Raw genomic sequence first — 21,257 nt, 5'->3', positions numbered from 1 at the left:
ATCTGATCTTAGGGGAGCTAGAGGTTCCAGTAAGTTCCTTCATACCAAGACAGAGGCTGTTGATAGGTGGAGATATTTTAATTTTAACTGGACAACAAAGCCTGAAGTAACTAGGTGAAGCTCCAAATCTTAAAATTCAATCAGGGGAAGGAGGGTGGGAGGAAAGGCCTTTCTGGTGTCTAAGAAATCCTACTCCTTCCTCAGTAAGTCCTTGCTTAAAGTTGTTGATAGGTTCTTGGAAACTGCACACTGAAGTGAAATGACATACAATGAAACCAGTGTTACCATAGGCTAATTGATATAAACAAGAAGTCAGTTGCCATGGCATATTTCTGGTCACAAAGACATCGCCAGACTTCTAAATAAAGGCCAAAACACTGAAACACTGAAATAAATATGAATTATGTGTACATTTAAGAAAGATTAGTAAAACCTGAGATAATTATTTACCTAATTATTTCAGTTCAGCATGGTGGGTGGTCACGTGGCTGGAGCTCATCCTGGAAGCTCAGGGTACTGGTGGGGGAGCCAGCCCTGGCCAGGATGTCCTCCCATCGCAGGGCACACTCACACCTGTACTCACACTTGCTCAGATCAGGACCATGTAGACGCATCGGTTCACCTAATGGGCACAGCTTGGGGATGTGGGGGGAAAATGGAGAAACAGAGAAAACCTGTGCAGACATGGGGAGAGTGTGCGGACCCACAGACAGTGGCCCCGGCTGGGAAGTGATTTCTTTTTCCCCTCATCAACATCATAACAAAATGACTTTGAGTGAAACAACATTATTCAAGGACCTGCTGCTTTGAATTCCTGCAAACTCTCTCTCTCTTTCTCTCTCTTTTTTTTTTAATGGTCGCACTCTGTTGCCCAGGCTGGAGTGCAGTGGCACAATCATGGCTAACTGCAGCCTCAACCTCCTGGGTTCAAGGGATCCTCCCAGCTCAGCCTCCCAAGTAGTTGGGACTATGGGACTACAGCCTCACCACCCACGCCTGGCTAATTTTTGTATTTTCTGTAGAGACAGGGTTTCACTATGTTGTCCAGGCTGGTCTGAAACTCCTAGGCTCAAGCAATCCTCCCATCTTGGGCCTTCCAAAGTGTTGGGATTACAGGTGTGAGCCACTATGCCCAGCCTCCTGCCAACTCTCTTAAAACGATGAATAAGGCTGCTCTCTTCCTAGGTATTGTTTTCTAGTTATGGCTAATAGGCAAAATGGAAGTTTCCAGCATGACCCATTTGCCTCCCTGAACTCACTAGCAATTAGGTTTTCAGCACAACTGTCTTTCTAGGTCTTTTTTTTTTTTTTTTTTTTTTTTTTTTTTGGGATGGAGTTTCACTCTTGTTGCCCAGGTTGGAGTGCAATGGTGCTATCTCAGCTCACCGCAACTTCTGCCCCTGGGTTCAAGCGATTCTCCTGCCTCAGCCTCCCGAGTAGCTGGGATTACAGGCTCGTGCAACCACACCTGGCTAATTTTGTATTTTTAGTAGAGACGGAGTTTCTCCATGTTGGTCGGGCTGGTCTTGAACTCCCGACCTCAGGTGATCCGCCCGCCTCAGCCTCCCAAAGTGCTGGTATTACAGGCGTGAGCCACCGCGCCCGACCCTAGATATTTTGTTCCTATAACCAAGTAACTTGCGGAAGGTCATATGACTGATGAGTGTGGAACATCAGTACCTGGAGAGAGATGATGACTGTCCAGGGTCATTTCCACCATGGCCTCTCGGCCTGACAACCACAATTTGAATAGGCTCTTTGGAATGGTTTTCTTGTTGGCCATGACTTTCCAGATATTCAGCTTCAGAGTTTATATGCTATTGATAATTATTCATGTTCAAGTTTTTTCTTGTGGGTTATACTGTGTCCCTTAATTCTCAGAGGAGAGCAAAGCTATGAGCTATCTGGGTGTGATGTGCTCACTTGGAGAAGAAAACTGGTAAAGAAATTTTTTGGCCAGATGTGGTGGCTCATACATGTAATCCCTTTGGGGGTTTTACATGTAAGCACTTTGGGAGGCTGAGGCGGGAGGATCGTTTGAGCCCAGGAGTTCAAGACCAGCCTGGGCAACATAATGAGATCCTGTCTCTAAATTAAAAAAAAAAAAAAAAAGAAAAAGAAAAAAGAAACTGTTTTTCTTATTGCCTGTGAGTGCCCCCAGTTTACACAGTGCTGTCTTTCCCCTTCAGGTGCACTTAGAACTACCTCCCAGCTCCGACATAGTGCAAACTCCAGAAGATTTTAACTTGCTCAAGTCAAGCAATTTTAGAAGATACGAAGTCCTTAGAGAGATTCTGACAACCCTTGGCCTCAGCTGTGACATGAAACAAGTTCCTGCCTTAACTCCTCTTTACTTGCTGTCAGCTGCGGAGGTGAGTTGTGGGCTTAGCTGGGCAGAGCGTGCTGCGACGTGGCCCTCTTCACAGTGGTGACCCGTTGCCTTAATTGTTTTATTTTGGTTGGTTTTGATTTTTCATTTCTGTTTTGACTTCGGATTTGGAAATCATCTTCAAGATGTGCAAATATTCATTTTGTTGGGGGAGGATTATATATAAGAGAGGGACAACTAGCAGTTTAGAAAGGTGTTAAGTCTGCAGGTGTGGCCCTTTCCACATTAGGGGGAAGAGGGTCCCTGTGTCAAGAGTATATTCAGAAACTGTAATTTTATAAATTGAAAACATTTGATTTGAGCCGTTTTCAGCAGATCTTTGGAACAATCACATTTGTGCTAATGTCTGCCATCTTGTGGCAACAGCACTCTGGGTTTCACGTCTGTGAGTCGTGTCTAACAGGAAAATGCCCACGGAGCTGAGAATGTGTTCAGGAATTCTCTTGGCCCGTGCCTGCACTTGCTGCCTGTGATTGATACCTGGTTTTGGGCAGGTCGCCAGATTCTCCAGGTGTATGTTCTTGCTAATCTCCCTGCTTGGCCATACTATCAGTTTCATAGTCATTGTGACAAATTATTTTGTCTATTTCTGCTGTCTTCTCTGAACAGACAGATTTGTGAGTTGAATGACATAACCATATAGTTTCTGCAAACACCCAATAGTCTAGGTGACTTTAAACACTAAACTTACCTGCTTTCTCTTGAAACGAACAAATTATACCTCTCATCCCAACATTTTTTAAAAAGGAGGCACTTTCTTTTGTGTTACACTGTGTCCCTTAGTTTTTGGAGGAGAGCACAGCTATGAGCTATCTGGGTGTGATGGGCTCACTTTGAGAAGACAGATAGAAAATCTGAGCACACTGCCACTCCCCTAGACCTTCTCTGTCAGTCTTTTCCTGGGGATGGAGGGCTGGGGCTGGCTACCTTAGCGAGTGCCTGCTCTGAGGCTCCCAGCTGGGGATGTCTGGGAGTGAGGTGGCCTGGCCTTGCCCTTGGCAGAGCTCCCTGCCCTTTCTCGGAGTTCTGATCATGCTGGTCTTCGGACTTGACCTCCGGACTCTTGGACAGAGCAGTGGATAGGAAGAGTGGCCCTGCCCCAGGTTATTCTCCTGTGAGTGGAAGTTTGGAACTCTTGGCATTTCTGGTGTATTTAGGATGAGTATAACCTGAAATACTCACGTCAGGGCTTTGTATCATGTGTCTGCTTACATTCAAGCACACAACAGATGCTTCACATTTTTGTCCTTCCAGTTTTTTAAACAGCCTGGGGCAGTGGGAGGTGATACTTTTTCACCTGTTCATTGATCAATTGAGGGAGTATTGATTTCCCCTTTCACAAACTTTGGGAATGAAATGCTTGAACATGATTAAAGCAAATATTTGCTGTGTATACACATACGTGGACATTCCCTACTAAGCCCCTTATTACATAATAACTTTGGCAAATAATTATTTTCAGAAATGTTCACTTCCCATTGTGGGCCCTCCACTTGGCCTTGTTGATTTTCTTGGATATCTGTGCTGTGGACTACTTTCCTCTCAGCTGCTTATTTCTGACTGAATCCTGCTTTACTTTGGGAGCCCAAGGAATAGAATGAGTATGTGTATGTTGTACATATCCTCATTTCTTAATGTTTATTTTTACTTTTTGAGGCAGGGTCTTGCTCTGTTGCCCAGGCTGGAGTGTAGTGGTGCAATCATGGCTTACTGCAGCCTCCGCCTCCCAAGCGCAAGTGATCCTCCCACCTCAGCCCCCCGAGTAGCTGGGACTACAGGTGTGCATCACCATGCCTGGCTAATTTTTAATACTTTTTGTAGAGACAGAGTTTCGCCATGTTGCCCAGGCTGGTCTTGAACTCCTGAGTTCAAGCAGTCTGCCTGCCTTGGCTTTCCAAAGTGTTGGGATTGTAGGCGTGGTGCACCCGGCCTCTTAATGTTTATTAAACTCTGCTTAGGTGTCCTTGAATCTGCTGTAGAAGGAAATGGCAGAATTCAAGGTTTTATATGATGTTTTCTTGGAATACGAGTTCTCTAAAGGATTATGGTGCAAATGAATTTGAAGGTGGATATGCACTGCCTGAGATGGTCTTTCCGGAGGCAGCCGAATTCCTCCTGCATCTAGTCACTGTGCTATGGGTCAGTATTTATAGATCTGGACCACAGAGACTGGGAATGGAATTGGGTTTGTATTTGGTATTTGGTTTTCTTTCTGGCATCCCTACTTAACAGATCTCAGTCATCCTTATGGAATTAAGTTCCGTGGAGAGGATATTGGCACTCAGTCATCTGCTAAATCCTGCCCGTCCATTTGGCTCATCGCCTGCCTTAGAGATTGGATGCCTGGGCTGGCTTTCTGCTTCCTGTGCCCTGCAAGATACTTTGTTGCTGGGAATCAAAGATCTCTCACCACAGGGTGTCGCTGCTGAGCTAGGCTGCCTCGCATGCAGGACCCTAGAACTATAAAGTTGTTCTTCAGAGATTTAATTTTTTTCTGTCTATATCAGTTTCACATAGTATAATTTTATAGTTTTCCATTATATTGGTGGCACTTTCTTTTTTGGGTCTGCAGAAATTATTTCAATGTCCCAGTTAATAATATTCATCTTTCATTCAACATTTACTGTGTCCTAGGTACTATTATACTATGGGATATGAAAGAACAAAATAAATACGCTAGTTATCTAAATAGTTTTACTGCGTACCAGCTGTGTTTACACAGTTTGCTGCCTTGACACTTGCTCTTTATGACGAATAGCGCAGAAGATTTATGTGCTTCTCCGTTACTGTGATATAACTGGAAAGAATAGCACCAAGACCCAAAGAGAAAAAACACTCACCTCAACGACAGTCAGCCCTTGGCATTTGTGAAGGATGTGCTCTGAGACCTTCATCGATACCCAAACACCATGGTAGCGTGATTCTCACTATAAAACCCAGTCATGTGTGACTCCATCAGCGTCACTGTGCACGACACCAAGAGGAAGCAGGGCTTGGCTGAGGTGCAGGCTGTGGGCAGCTGAGCTGGGCTTCCTCCGACCAAGGCTTTCACGTTTAACTGAACCTCCCAGGAACAGGATTGAAATTTGGGTCTCAGCAAAATGACAAAAAGTTAAACCATAAAACAAACACACAAACACACGTTTACCACGCACCTGTCTCCGTAGAAAGAAGACTGGGCCAGGTGCAGTGGCTCAAGCCTGTAATCCCAATGCCTTGGGAGGCTGAGGCAGGTGGATCGCTCAAGCCCAGGAGTTCGAGACCAGCCTGGGCAACCTGGCAGAATTTCGTATTCTTTACAGAAGATACAAAAATTAGCCAGGCATGGTGGCGCATACCTGTAGTCCCAGCTACTCAGGAGGCTGAGGCAGGAGGATTGCCTGAGCCAGGGAGGTTGAGGCTGTAGTGAGCTATGATTGCGCCACTGCACTCCAGCCTGGGCAACAGAGTGAGACCCTGTCTCAAAAAAAAAAAAAAAAGAAACAAGACTGGAAGGAAATCTGGTATATATAGGACTTATTTCTGGTGGAGTACTTAAGGGTGATTTTAATAATCCTTTAAAACTTTCTCTGTATTTTCCAAATTTTCTATAATGATTATATATAATAAGCCAAATTGGTTATTTGTTATTAGTTATTTTATAATGAGCCAAATTGGTTATTTGTTATGAGTTATTTTATAATGAGCCAAATTAGTTATTAAAAACTAAAAACAAATGACTGCGTGTCATTGGACTTTGAAGGCATCTCACACATGGTCACACTTGAATGTTAAAAGGCAGGGAATCTCATAGGTGTTGATACTTTGGTTAATATTAATATTTGACGTATTATTTAGAAAGGATTTGCTTTGATCGTAAAACACATGACTCTTGCTCATGGCCTGTGGCAGCTGTGACTCCCAGGGTTAACTGTGAGCTCTGAGTTGGTGTGTGGGGGCCTCCGAGCTGAAGCTGTCCCTTTGCTTCTGTGGGTAGAAGGTACCCCTGGGTGCCCTACCCCTGCTTGGATGTTCCAGTTTCTTGGCAGAGCCCTTTGAACTGTTTCTCCAAAACCATATATATGGGGACCTCTCCATGGCTTCCTCTCTGCAGATGTTGGTAGGTGAGAGACTGATACACCACGTGGCTCACTGTGGGGTGTCCTGGGTGAGATCACCTGGTGGCCACCACATCTTCCTGCCACCAGTGGGTGACAGGCAGTTAGCAGCAGTACATCTTTACTGTGCTGGGACATGAATGTTTTTGAGAGACACTGATTTTATAGAAGAAACACAATCCTTTCCCTTACAGAACACCAGAAAAAACATAATTCTTTTATATTTTATAGAAACATTTTAATAGATTTTATTTTCTATCAAATCTGATGTTCTAGAGAAAACATAATTCTTTCCCAGTTGAGAAGCTAGCTGCCTTGTTTCTGTTTCTCTGGGTTCCATTTTCCTTTTTATCTCTGCCAGAGCAATGGCAGAAAGAAAGAGCACAGGCTGTCACGCTCTGCAGGGTCTCACTGGGAGGGGCAGCTGGTGGGTTAGGACCGTCTGGGGCCTGAACCTGTGTGTGGGGCAGAGCCAGCCCCCCACCCTCCACCCCTGCAGAGTTGCCTGCCAGCGGATCCCTTTTGATCCCTCCCAGTGAGGCCAGAGGAAGCAGAAGAAGGTGGGATGTGCCACCCCCAGGAAGGTCGGCACCTTTACCTTGGGGAACTAGAGAGCTTGTGCGTTGCTCCCGTAGCCTGGGACATCCGCTTAGGATCTGGGGAGCACAAGAATTTTTCCAAAATGAAAAAGCTTGGGAACCTTGTGGGTGTTCATCATGGCCAACGGTGGCTAACAGTGTGTAGGTGACCCGAGAAATAGAAGCCGGCTGGACTTTTAGCAGGGGTCCTGTGTCCAGTTGGGATCAAAATGTAGCTGTCGCAAGAAGTGACAACTGAGTTTGTTACTGAAATAATTGGGCAAAATCACCATGAGGTGTGTTTGTGTGATTTTGGTAGTGGGGAGTTGTGGAATGGATAATACGTATTTAAAAACAAAAACTAGTTATGACATTTCATTTTGATTTAACTCCGAATTTTTACTTTGAAACATTTTCCCCCCATAAAAAGCAGGTTTTGTTGGTAAGGATAGTTTAGATACTTGTAAACATATCAAAAAACAGGTACAGGCCCTTCTACTCTGGGAAGTCCTTTATGTTACTTTTTTTTTTTTAATTGTATATACTTAAGGTTTGCAGCATGATGATTTGATATACATGAACATACTGAGAGGGAGCTGCTTTTCAAGACGTTTGTAGCTTTATGAAGAAACTTAGACTCAGTCATACATACCACACAGTTGTTCCTCCTTCTCTAACTGGCCCCTTCATGTAGCAAACATCTGTGTGCCTACTAAGTACAAGCCCTTGCTGCAGAAGTTTCTGGAAAACGAGGGATAATTCCTCATCTTTGTGGCATGTGTTCGAGTTAACCAAGCTTTTTTACCTGTGTCGCCATCTCCTTTGGGTCTCACAGTGACACTGATAAGTAGGGCAGGGCGGGGAAGGAGTCCTTGCTCCCGGGAGAGGAAGCTGGCGTACAGGACAGTGAAGAGGCTTATGTATTTTTTGTTTCTGTTTTTTCTTTTTTTTTTGAGATTGGAGTCTTGCTCTTGTCGCCTAGGCTGGAGTGCAGTGGTGCGATGTCTGCTCACTGCAACCTCTGCCTCCTAGGTTCAAGCGATTCTCCTGCCTCAGCCTACCAAGTAGCTGGGGTTACAGGTGCCCGTCACATTTTTGTATTTTTAGTAGAGACAGGGTTTCACCATGTTAGTCAGGCTGGTCTCAAACTCCTGACCTCAGGTGATCCACCCGCCTCAGCCCCTCAGTGTTGGGATTACAGGCGTGAGCCACCGCACCCGGCTTCATGTATTTTTCTAATGAGTTAATTAGAATTCTCCACTTAAAAAAAATCTTTGCCTGCCATTTTTTAGCATAGTACTTGATGTGGAGTCCTCCCCTTCTCCTATTTTTAATCCTAGTTCTGAGTCTCAAATGTAAAGATAGGGTGAAGCTTTGGGCATAACTTTAAAATACAGCTTAAAAATAATTTTTAGAGATCCAAATTAGAGAGGAAGTCAGAATTCCAGGTGCACCTTGAATAGCTTTTGACATGTGGCTGCTGTGGTCTTGTGCGGCTGTTTTACAATACGGCACCGGCTAAAGGCAGCTGGCAGATTAAAGCAAACATTTAAAAGCTTTTATAGCTATGAATGTTTTTAAGGGTCTTTCATATACCTCTTTCTCTCCTTTCTTTCTTCCTTTGCCCTTCACCTACACTGGAAATTTTTTGTTCGTTTTGACTGACTTCCTGTTATCAAACATAATACCCATGGCAAAAGGCGACATGATGGGTTTTGACGTTGAATTGCAAAAGAAATCACACTTGGGGGGTTTTCCTGTGCTCCCTTTAGAATGTTTTATTTTTGTGGGAAGAAGGCTTTTCAGCTACTGTGTGTCCTGTCTTTTTACTTGAATCTTGTTTCCACAAGTGTGCCTCGAAGCAGCGCCTGCAGAGTAAATACCCGGGGCAGAGATGTGTGCTTGTGGGAAATCTGCACAAACGCTTTTGTTGTTTTCCATGTTTAATTAGTTTTGTGACGAGTCTGGCTTCTGTGCATTGCGGTCTTTGCTGTCTGGCCTGGGGAAGGGATGATAAGGTCTCAGAGGCCGACGGAACATTCCCGCTCAGCACTTTCCTTCTTGGGATAGCATCCCGTCTAAGAAGCACGGTTTTCTTTCCTCCGTCCATTTATACCCACCGTTTATGCAGTCACAAACTTGTGGATGAGAAACGGCCTCTTTTGGAATAAAAAAAATCCTCCAAGACCACATGCTTTTTGTCTCCTACCCGGGCTTCCTAATAGCTGCCATGTGTGAGCGAGTACGGATTCTGGCCTCACCTCCCAGGGAAGTCGGTGGAGACTGTCTCCAGAAGGGCTTAGAACATTCTCACGCGCGGATTTTTGTCTCCGAAGTTCAAAAAACACATCCTAAGAATGAGCCCATACTGGTGCCGGGTTAGAGAGCATGATCAAAGGGCTCCTGTGATCAGGTGCAGGGCCAAGGACCAGAGCCGGAGGTGGGTTCGGCGGTGGGGCGCCCGGCGATGACGGAACCGTTGAGTCTGGCGCTCCCGGGCCGCGGAGCTGGCGGTGTCAGCTCAGGAATGTCGGGGTCTGAGACCCGAATCCCATTTGATAAATGTTCTCCTTCAGTTCTTGGGATGTGAATTATCGCTGGGGAGCACATTTTGTTTCCATGCATGCTAATGATTTGAGAATGCCGCCCGGAGATTTGCACTGACTGTCTTGGAAAAATGTTTATAGTGTTTCTGGGGTTTCAAAACTGGCAGGCAGTTTGTGGACCTGAGTGGTGTTGAATCCCCCATTTCCCCCGCCTGGGTGGTAAGGGGAGAAACAACTTGGGGTGCAAGGAGAGCGCTCCTGTGCTGGAGCTCGGCTTATGCTGGGCAGCGCCAGATTTCGTGGGCTGCCTCGTGAAAGCAGGAAAACTCAGCCAAGGTTAGTCCGTCTGTCTGTCCCTCAGGCACTTGCTCCTGGAGATAAGAAGGGAAGACTCCTTTTTTCTGAGAGACCTTCCCAATTTCTTCGTTTTGTTGTAGCTGCCTGTGTGTGGCTGCGTCTCCCCAGGTATTGCGTGCCGAGTTTGGCCACACAGCTATCCAGGTACTACATGTTTCCAGTACGATTCTACATTATCCCTCTGCTGGTGTCGTGGGTATTTTCTTTCTTAAAATGTTTTTAGGCTTTGGTTTAATAATAGAATCAGTGGAAGGAATATTGGAGTTTCCATTCCGCAACATACACATGTATCAAAGCATCATGTGGTATACCAGAAATGTACATATTTTTTACTTGTCGATTAAAATAAATATTTTTTTCTAAAAAAGAAATATTGGAGTTAAAGACTATGATTTCAGTTCTCATTGATCATTGGAGCTACTGTCCCTTACAAAAAAATTCTGTAACTCAAATTTTATTTCGTGAATCGAGGAACATGGCTTTAATTTAAAAAAACAGTCTGTTTTAATCGATACTTTTAAGGGTATTTTAGTTTTTAAAATTTCAACCGTATGAATACATATAGTTATGATAATATATATGCATATACATTTATATATTTATTTAAGTGCATATGTCTGTTTTAACCAGAAGTACAAAAAAACTTAAGATTGCTGAGATAGAACATGCCTTTGTGGAGGAGTCATTTCTCCCTGAGAGTGAGGGAAGACTTAAGAGTAGCGGGTCTAGAGATTTCTGGTAAAAGGGAAATGCACTTTCCCTTGACACAACGAGGTTCACAGCACAATTTTATTGTGTAGGTGTTTGTGTCTCTGGTGGGTCTCTGGCATGTGTGTCTGAGTGCGGGGGGACAGGGGCTGTGGGTGAAGAGGAGGGCTGCTTTGGCACTGTGCTGCTGCGCCTCCGAGGCTGAGATTCACATTCTGGGTGTGAGCGAAAGGAGAACAGCGTTGCCCACCAGCAGTCAGCTAGATCGCTGGGTCCTGAACATGTGTATCATAGGACCCTTGTCAGTTTCACCCACCATGAGACTTTCCTGAGCCATTGGTGTGTAAAAACTTTTAGTTTAAATCAACGTGCCTCCTACATGCATTAAGGAAAAGTTTAAAAAATTAAAATTAAAGTTGAAAGTGAATATTCTTTTTTTCTTTTTCTTTTTCTTTGAGGCGGCGTCTCAATCTGTTACCCAGGCTGGAGTGCAGTGGCACGATCTCGGCTCACTGCAACCTCCACCTCCCGGGTTCAAGTGATTCTCCTGCCTCAGCCTCCTGAGTAGCTGGAATTACAGGCACACACCACCACACCCAGCTAGTTTTTGTATTTTTAGTAGAGACGGGGTTTCACCATGTTGGTCAGGCTGGTCTTGGACTCCTGACCTTGTGATCCGCCTGCCTCGGCTCCCCAAAGTGCTGGGATTACAGGCGTGAGCCACTGTGCCCGGTCGAAAGTGAATATTCTTCTCAGAAAACTTACTGAGTTTGCCTTTGTATGCCCTAGGTAAACATTTGGTAAGTTGCTCTCTTCTCTGAACAAAAATGAATCCTACGTACAGCAGTTCACTGAAGAGTGATTGAATGGTGGCACCACTGATCCCTCTTCCTGTTTTTAATTTCCGTAAATAAGAAAATACACCTTTTAAAAGAAACATCAAACAGTAGTTTCATAAATTAAAAAATGATGATTAATTTGGGGATGGAGGGATAGCCTGACTCTGCCTAGGATTGTCTAGATTACTTTTCATAAGCAACCTTGATACATTTCAGGATTTAAGTTTTTCTGTAGCTTTTTAGTTCATAAGATGCTTTAAAGGTCAAAGGTCTATAATTTTGAAGGTTTTGCTCTGTGTATTTTTTCCTTCTGTGATGGGGTTAGGTGTAGTGTCTCAGATTGGCCAAATGAGTTTGTCTGGGTAGATGGCTTTTAAAAATTTTTTTATTTTAATTTAATAGGTACATAGTAGGTGTATACATTTATGGGATACATGAGATGCTTTGGTACAGGCATGCTGTGCATAATAATCACATCATATAAAATGGGGTACCTATCTCCTCAAGCATTTATCCTTTATGTTACAAACAAATTATATTCTTTTAGTTATTCGAGCATGTACAATTAAATTATTATTGACTGTAGTCACCCTGTTGTGCTATCAAATACTAGGTCTTATTCATTCTTCTTATTTATTTTTATTTTTTGCATCCATTAACCATCCCCATCTCTGCCCTACCTTCCCACTAGGGTGGGTGTCTTTTTTTTTTTTTTTTCCTTGAGACAGGGTCTCGTTCTGTCACTCAGGTTGGAGTGCAGTGGCACGATCATGGCTCACTGCAGCCTTGAACTCCTGAGCTCAGGTAATCTCCCACCTCAGCCTCCCAAGTAGCGGGGACTACAGGCACATATTGCCATACCCAGCTAATTTACTTTTATGTTTTGTAGAGATGGAGTCTTACTTTTTGCCCAAACTGGTCTCAAATTTCTGGGCTCAGACAATTCTTCTGCCTCAGCTTCCCAAAGTACTTGGCCTTACAGGTATGAGCTACCGTGCCTGGTGGGTCACCAGATTCTCGTGACCAAGCCCTTCTGTGTTCTGTTGGGAGGGAGGGTAGACAAGATGACCTTTCTCATCCTTTCCAGGACTCCCTGCAGTATTTATGCTGGTCTTGGCAAAGCAAGTAGACTAAAAAAAATTTTTTTTAACTTTTTAAGCAGTTCCCTTGAATGCATTCTTTTCTAAGAATTTGTGATTATTACCATTTTCATCTTTATATTGGAACAAGTTAAAATCATACATACATCTTCACAGTTAATTTCAGCACAATGAAAGAATGTTTTGCTATCTGCTTTATTTTTATTTATTTCAGACTAATTCTCTAATTTTACTGTTAATTTAAGAATTATCAATACACTATATAGCAGCCTCAAATTTACAAAGAAATTGTATTTTCAAAATTTGTGTGCTAACTTGTCTTTTAACAACTTGGTCCCGATTATTTATGACAGTTGGGTTTTCCTAGCAGCTCACGTATGTCCTCGTGCCCCATACTGCAATTAAACCATAGGAAACCGTCTTATCTGTTTCTATGTCACATTCTGGCTTGCTGGAGCACGTATGCAGTGGGAACACTTTGAGCATCTGTTTCTACTTCTCCATCGTTCAACTCAGGACATAACAACCTGTATCTCGGACATTGCTCAAAAACGTTAAATTGGATACCTAGCAATACCATGGCACATGCTTAATTAATTTGCCTCGGTAGGTTAATACTTTTCTTATATTTAAGAAAACGTTTTTTCTTTCAAAGTAACTGTTAAACTTTACACACAAGTAAAAGCAAACATTTCATAGAAAATTTCAAATATACAAAAGTAAATATAAATAATGAGTGAATTCTTCTGTACTCATCACTCTGCTTCACAGTTATCCATTTATGGCCAATCTTATTTCACTTCTTTCTACCCACTTCTCCGCCAGTATTATTTGAAAGGAATTCCCAGATACCGTTTCAATTCTCTCATCTGCAAATATTTTAGTATGTGTCTCTGAAAGATATGAGCTCTGTTTAAAAACATAATCACAATTCCACTGTCATACCTAAAATGAAACAATCTCTTCATATAATCTCATGTCCAGTTAGCCTTCCAGTTTCCAATTAGACGTATTTAGAGATGGACTGTAGTATCTGTGCATTGTGTATAATAAGCACATGTGTATAATGAGCACGTTGGTCCTGTTGCAAAACAAATGTGAGAGAGAAACAACTGATGTCAACCCCTGTAACTTTTTGGGCAAAGTTGATTTCTATGTCCCTGTTGAATGCCACATTTTAGCCCCCATTACAAGGCCATTCTGCAAATAGCAGCAAGTTGTCAGTTGGAATAATATGCAGAAGAACCCTGAATGTTGAAATATGGGGGTTTTGTTCCAACTCTTACTCTTTCAGAACTAAACATGAGTTCCTCACCCTCTCTTTTCTGCATGTTAGTCCTCGGTCTCTTTAGCAGGGACGGTATTGATTTTTGCTCTGTATGCTTTCAGCTCGGGTTGATGTTTGGCCTTTGACCCAGCCACTTTCTTACAATAAACAGTTTGTTGATGAGAGCAGCTGCTCAGCAGATTGTTTCCAGATTGTTCTCTGATGGCTGAGGACAGAGTGCACCTTACGAAGAAGTTGGCTTGAAGCTGATGGCGTCTCCTTCTTACCCTCTCTGCCTTTGAAGCCAACTGTCAGCCTCTGATCATTCCTCTATTTATATCCAGTGAAATGGTGTGAATCTGTGGCACTAGAAATCAGGCCTCACCTACAATCCTGAATATTTAATTTTGTTCTCTGAATGAATGGTTGCAGCATTTTCTAGAAGTTTCTGCCATATGGAGCAATTCCTTACTTCGCAGGAAGAATTTCCGGCACTCAGTACATAGGAGTTAGTGTACCATGGGGTGCTATGTAAGAAAGCAGACAGGCTGGGCTTTATTTTGTTTGGGAATCTGTGCTCCTTGAATATTTAAAGGCTTTCTATGCAAGTAAGGAATGAGATTACTTTCAAACTGAGTATGTATTATCTGCCTTGTGACTCAAGCCCTTTTGAAACAGTTCTCTTTATTTATATTTCTACTTTTGAAAGAGAGTACTTCATTTTCTTTTTTTAATGCAAGAGACAGATCATCCAATGACTTGGTGATTTATGTGGTCCAAAGTCACACCTTCATTTGGATTTCTGCAGCTTCCCCAGTCACCTCCAGCTGTTACCTAGAATGGCCTGTCTGCTTGCAGCGACCTTCATTAAGAAGGGAAGGTCCGAGCTTTCAGCATCAGAGCCAACACTTTTTACTAAACTGGCCACCAGAGGCTGCTGTCAGAATGGTGAGGCTGAGCTCACCTCCCCAGAGGCAAGTTTACTTTTTCTACAACCAGTAAATTTTGTTAAGCTACCAATCCTGGTTTCAAAACTCAGGTCTCACTACACAGCCTCCAGTCACCAAGCATGCTTACGGCTGTAGCCCTTCCAGCCAGGTATGACGTAGGACCTGGACAAAATTCAAGACCTAAGATTAAGACTTGTGTATTTTTCATTCGGTGCCAATAAGCTGTTATTAATGCACTGATTCTGCATATACTGAACAGCTTCATGAAATGCACTGGGGTTTGTACTCGGGGAAAGTGTGCCCTGCATTTGGGCCATACAAGATCTGGGTCTCCGGAGCGACGGCTCCATGAGGATGGAAATCTGTGGTTTTTCAGGGAGGTGTTCTTGCCTCAGAATGGTTCAGCAACCCTTCCCCAGCACAGGCAGCATGAAGGCTTGTTCAGATCAAAAAGCTAGAAGGTGTTCTTCATTGCTGTTTTGCTTTTTGATTCTTTATGAAGGCTGTTTCTTTGATGATTCCAAGATTAACAGCACAGCAAAAATCTACAGCTCATGTAGGAGCTGGCAGGGCCTTTCAAGCTTCTGGGAAAAATCCTTTATTTCTCCCCCAATTTTTTGTTAAAAAAAATTGGAACTGAAGAAAAGGTAAAACAGTCGTACACCAACCCTATAAGCCCCATGGAGCCTTCACCTGGATTTACCACTGGTAAACCTTTTGCCACATTTTCCTGATGAAGAGGGCCTTTTTTTGTTTTGTTTTGAAGATGCAAATGTTACTGCCTTTAAGTAAACCACAAAGCCCAGACCCTATTGTGGGTTGTTTCTAAGAGTTGGAGGCTTTGACATCTTTGCTTCCAGGAGTTGTCAAGAGAACGGCTCTAGTTTCTACTTGGCCCTGGGAGTATTTGTTTTATTTGAAGTAAAAGCAGTAGCCTACTAGTTTGTGATGGTTCCGTATGGCCGTGTATCACCCTACAGGGTTGAGGGGGATATTCCATCTTCATATGAACCAGCATTTATAAAGCACATGTGTATAAAGTTCTTAGAGTAGTAAGATTTTCAGTTTTAAATTGGCCGGGTGCAGTGGCTCATGCCTGTAATCTCAGCACTTTGGGAGGCTGAGGTGGGAGGATCGCTTGAGTCCAGTTGAAGTCCAGCTTGGGCAACATAGCGAGACTCCACCTCTACAAAAGATAAAAAAAAAAAAAAATTAGCTAGGTATGATGGTGTGCACCTATAATCCCAGCTACTTGGGAGGCTGAGATGAGAGGTTCTCTTGAGCCCGGGAGTTGAGTTTGTGATTGCGCCACTGCACTCCAGCCTGAGGAGCATGTTGAGCAAGCAAGACCCTATCTCTTAAAAGTCTTAAATTACAGAACATAAAAAAATCTTACAGCCGGATGCTATGAGGACAAATAGTTGATCTTTTATACTCAACAAAGGGATTCTACCCCTCTGATCTAGGAAAATTCCACTGATGATCATGTCACAGGTATAGGATTTGAATTTTTTCTTGCAATTTCCTAACTCAAGTATTGTGACTTGGAACCTTAGATCTAGTCACTTCCATAAGAATTTTTTTAGGTGGTTTGTATAAGTGCTGTTGTTGTATTATTTGTATAAATACCTGTTTTCCCCATTAAACTGTCATGCAAGCTGATTTGAAAGCAAGGACCATATGTTGTTAATCTTTGTGTCCCTTTCCCAGTATTTTGCTTATAGTAGACATTTAGTAAGCGCATTTTATTTGGACACTTGCAAAGTGTTTTGGCTTTTCCCACTAATGGATTGGGAGCTGTTTTCTTGGCTCCCGTGCACTGAGAGCCTCGAGAGACCCCAGGGACAGGCCGGCAGTGCACAGACCTCTCTGCCTGAGCGGCTGCCCGCACAGTCCAGCTCTGTATTCTGGGAAAGCAGGATAACCTAACAGGTTGTTAGGTTATTCTTAACAATCATGTTAAACAGTTTCTAGAAGAATCAGCTGTGGGCATGCTGGAGGAAACTGGCCAGATGGAGTTTCAGAGAAAAGTTGGAATTGTTTTGTGTGTTGTTAAAAACGCTTTTCGGTTTAGAAACTCTGCAGTGTACAAACTGGGCAGTCAGCCCCTTTCTCCTATGAACGAATGCACCTTCTGAGCTGGAGCTTCTTAGACCACGGCCTTGAGTGTGTGGGCTTAGACCCGCCCTCTCCTTGCACACGTAGGGCAGTGTTGGATGCCGCTCCCCTCTCTCCTGCCAGGCTGGGCCAGGTGTTGTTCCCTGAGATTCTCTGGATTTTCCCAAGTGTCATGGTGACAGCTGGTTGGATCAGTGAACCTTTGCTAAGATAAGGCCCTGGAGCAGAAAGCTCTTGGCCTCTTGATAGGGGGCCGCTTCTGTCTTTTCAGGTAACATATATTTTAACCCTGGCATCCTAACATGATGTTAAAATTTCAACTGAGAATTAAACAGTGGAGGCTAAACATTGAATCTTGAAGCTCCATTTTGCCAGAGAGAGATGTTCTCGTTTTCTCATTAGAAAAATGAAGAAGCTGCGGTCAGCCCAGGGAGTGCCTCTTGCGGCCTCACAGCTGGTGGTGGCAGAGCTGAGGGCAGGATCCCGTGCCAGAGTCCCCTGCCCCCACAAGAGGCCCAGGTGGGGCCGGCAGGTAACAGGCAAATAGCTGAGGATGGTGGGGCAGGGGGACATGTCAGCATCAGAAGGAAGGGAATGTGTGAACGGTCACGTTGGTGTGCATGTCGGCTAGGATGGGCCACCTCTGGGTGCACCAGGCAGGGCTGCCTGTGGGCCCCCAGGGCTCAGCCCCAGCGTTTTCCATGCCCTCCACCCCCACGCTGCCTGCTCTGTCAGAAGCCTGTTTGTGTTGGGCTGAGACAAATGGTGGGCGTTTTCCTTGGGCAGGCTTAATGAAGGCCCCAGAGACTCCTGCGGGTGTCAGTCCCGCACCCAGGAGCCCAGTGAGTGGAATTTCGCGTCTCTTATTGTGGGGGCGGTGGCTGAGCTGCCCCGTAGAGCCGCCCTCGCCGTTAGAGCCGACCCTGGCTTTCTCTTTGGTTTCTGCACTTACAGAATAGATTCCGCCTCTACAATGAGCCTATTTGGCTTGGTGGAGGTGTGATGCCTATAAAACCAGCCTTGTTAGAAATGACTTACTCACTCCCCCGCTTTTACTATTCCACTCAAGCCTTTTGTGGTCTTCGCTAGTTGGCAGGTAACAAAAAAATGCAGTAAATCCTGGGCCTTTCAGCGTCTGAGCCTGAGCTATCACTTTACATTATAAAAGGAAGACCGCTTAACAGACATTTATTGAGTGCCTACTGTGTCCCAGGCATTGGGGATCTAGAAAGCCCTGTGGCAAGTTCAGCCCTGGAGGAACTCATATTCCTAGGGGTTAGATAGCCAATGACGTCAATCCTAAGTCCTTTGGAGTTGCAGAATCGGTTTGGGCTCGTCGCTAGATCAGGCTGTGTAGAAATTCATGTTGTTGCTGGGACTAAGTCAGAGTTGTGCAGGGCTGGATGTGAGAGGGGCCGCATAACCAGCAAGCCCACCCAGCCAGATGTGCTGCCTCCTGGACCGTTCACTGGCCGGCCCATCCCTGGGCTCCCTTGCTCCTAACTCTGGATGTTTCTCATCACTGGCTGCACTGGCAGGAGATTGATGGGCAGGAGTTGAGAGAGGTCAAGGTATTAATATTATTTCCCATTAGCAGCTCCCCCTCTTGCTCCTTCAGTCTCTTGCTGGTTCGAAGTGCTTTGCCACCCCTTCCTTGCTCTTGGGTTCTCTTAGCTCTGCCCACAGTCCTTCCATTATGGAACCCTGGTGAATATGGCACCTCTTTCCTGCAGAAACCAGATAGGGGTGAGGTCAGCAGTAGCTCACTTACATGATAAAACCTTTGTTTCTTTGTGAAAGTGTCCTCTCACAGCCTTTTCTAAGTAGACACAGCTAGAGGGTGGTAGCTTCAAGGTTCAAATTCAAGTTTCTTTTTTTTTAAGACAGAGTCTTGCTCTGTCGCCCAGGCTGGAGTGTTGCAGTGGCCTGCGATCTCGGCTCACTGCAGCCTTCGCCTCCTGGGTTTAAGTGATTCTTCTGCCTCAGCTTCCCAAGTAGCTGGGACTACAGGCACCCACCACCATGCCCTGCTAATTTTTGTATTGTTAGTAGAGACGGAGTTTCACAATGTTGGCCAGGCTGGTCTCAAACTCCTGGCCTCAGGTGATCTGCCTGCCTGGGCCTCCCAAAGTGCTGGGATTACAGCGTGAGCCACCACACCTGGCCAAATTCAAGTTTTTCTTATCAAACACTCTGTTCCCACCCCTGCCCACTGCCCTTTTCCCTCCTACCCCACCCCCAGCTCTGAGCCATACACATCCATTTTATGTTTATTCATGGTTGCATATTGAGTTTATATCTTTGTGATACCATCAGCATTTTGTTTGTAGAAAATAGGCATTTCCTAATTTGCTGCATTTTGGGTTAGGTAGGTCTCTTTGTGAGGACTGTGGGATAGGAATTAGAGCAAGGATTTGGGAGCCAGACAGATTTGGTTTCATGGGTTCAAATTCCAGCTCTGCGGTATACTGCCTGTGTGGTTTGGGCAGTTATTAATGCTGTCTGGGGTCCCGTTTCTTCTGCTGTGGACGGTGCTAATGATGCAGAGGTGTCGCCTGGAAAGGACTGGGGATCTTGGGTCCACAGCACCCAGCAGTGCTTGGCAGTGAATGGGTGTGCAGAAAGTGGTGGCTTTCATACTCTTGTTGTAGCTAAGTGGGTGCCTAAGCAGAACTTGAAATCATTTAGCAGAAGTGGGTGGAAAGTCACCTTGGAAATGACTTTTGTTCTGAGAGGTCCTTTGAGTGGCCTCTCTTAGTGATGCTCAGGGACAGCAAGGAGGGACCCCGAGGAGAGCACTGCGAGACCCCTCGGTTGCCTGTGCAAGCTGTCCCTTCGCTCCCCTGGTCTGCAGGGCTAATTGATGGCGCGGGGTTGGGGGGTGGAGGCTAATTGCATAGAGCACAGGGAGCTTTGTGAGAGTAAAGGGACTGAGATCCTGACTCCTTCTCTCCCTTTCTCTCTTTAATGTGATAAAATATATATAAAATAAGTTTACCGTTAGAACCACCTTTAAGTCTCCAATTCAGTGGTGTAAATTACACCCACACTATTTTACAACCATTTTCACTCTGTATTTCCAAAACTTTTTTTTTAAGCATCCTAAATAGAAACTCTGTAACAAAGAATAAATAATTCCCCTTCTCTCCCCGTGGCTCCTGGTAACCTCTGTTCTACTTTCCATTTTTATGTATTTTCCTATTCTGGATGTTTCATACAAGTGACATCATACAATACTTGTCCTTTTGTGTCTGGCTTTTATTTCACTTAGCGTAATCTTTTCAAGGTCCATCCATGTTATAATATGTATCAGAACTGCATACCTTTTTTTTTTTTTTGGCTGAATAATATCCCCTTAATTGTATATGCCACATTTTGTTTATCCATTTGTCTATTGAGGGACACCTGGGTTATTTCCAGCATTGGCTATTGTGAATAATGCTGCCATGATCATTGGCACACACATATCTGGGTCCCTGCTCTCAGTTCTTTTGGGTTTATACCTGGGAGTGGGATTGCTGGGTCATGTATTAATTCTCTGTTTAATTTTTTTTTTTTTTTTTTTGAGACGGGGTTTTGCTCTTGTTGCCCAGGCTGGAGTGCAATGGCGTGATAGCTCACTGCAGCCTCCGCCTCCTGGGTTCCAGCGATTATCCTGTCTCTGCCTCTCCAGTAGCTGAGATTACAGGTACTCGCCACCAGGCCTGGCTAATTTTTGGTAGAGACGGGGTTTCACCATGTTGGTCAGGCTGGTCTCAAACTCCTGACCTCGGGTGATCCACCCACCTCAGCCCCTCCCAAAGTGTTGGGATTACAGGTGAGAGCCACTGCACCCGGCCTTCTCTGTTGAACTTTTTTTTTTTTTTTTTTGAGACGGAGTATTGCTCTGTCGCCCAGGCTGGAGTGCAGTGGCATGATCTCGCATCACTGCAAACTCTGCTTCCCAGGTTCACGCCGTTCTCCTACCTCAGCTTCCCGAGTAGCTAGGACTACAGGCACCCGCCACAACGCCCGGTTAATTTTTTTTTTTTTGTATTTTTAGTGGAGACGCGGTTTCACCGTATTAGCCAGGATGGTCTCGATCTCCTGACCTCATGATCCGCCCGCCTCGGCCTCCCAAAGTGCTGGGTTTACAGGCGTGAGCCACTGCGCCCGGCCTCTGTTTAGCTTTTTGAGGAACTACCAAAATGGTCCCCCTCTGTTCTGAGAGTCAGTGTCACTAGACTCAGTCTGGGGAGTTAAAATGGACCTAACTGGAAGGATGCATCATCAGGGCCCCAGAGGAGGATGGCTGGATGGGTTCCAGAC

At 44.6% G+C, this 21,257-nt stretch overlaps 1 protein-coding gene across 4 annotated transcripts in view; it reads left to right on the top strand.

The window, feature by feature from the left end:
- Positions 1–21,257, top strand: part of HLCS (holocarboxylase synthetase) — a 241,156-nt gene that overhangs the window by 59,039 nt on the left and 160,860 nt on the right. For all 4 annotated transcript variants that reach the window (XM_030806312.1, XM_012501910.2, XM_030806310.1 and 1 more), the window contains exon 5: positions 2,190–2,372. In XM_030806312.1, the coding sequence (XP_030662172.1) occupies positions 2,190–2,372 (183 nt within the window). The remainder of the gene's footprint in view (positions 1–2,189; positions 2,373–21,257) is intronic.

The sequence above is a fragment of the Nomascus leucogenys genome, chromosome 25, assembly GCF_006542625.1.
Source record: "Nomascus leucogenys isolate Asia chromosome 25, Asia_NLE_v1, whole genome shotgun sequence".
NCBI lineage: Eukaryota > Metazoa > Chordata > Mammalia > Primates > Hylobatidae > Nomascus > Nomascus leucogenys.
Note: the sequence above shows the minus strand (reverse complement) of the source record. Positions and strands in the feature narration are given on the sequence as shown.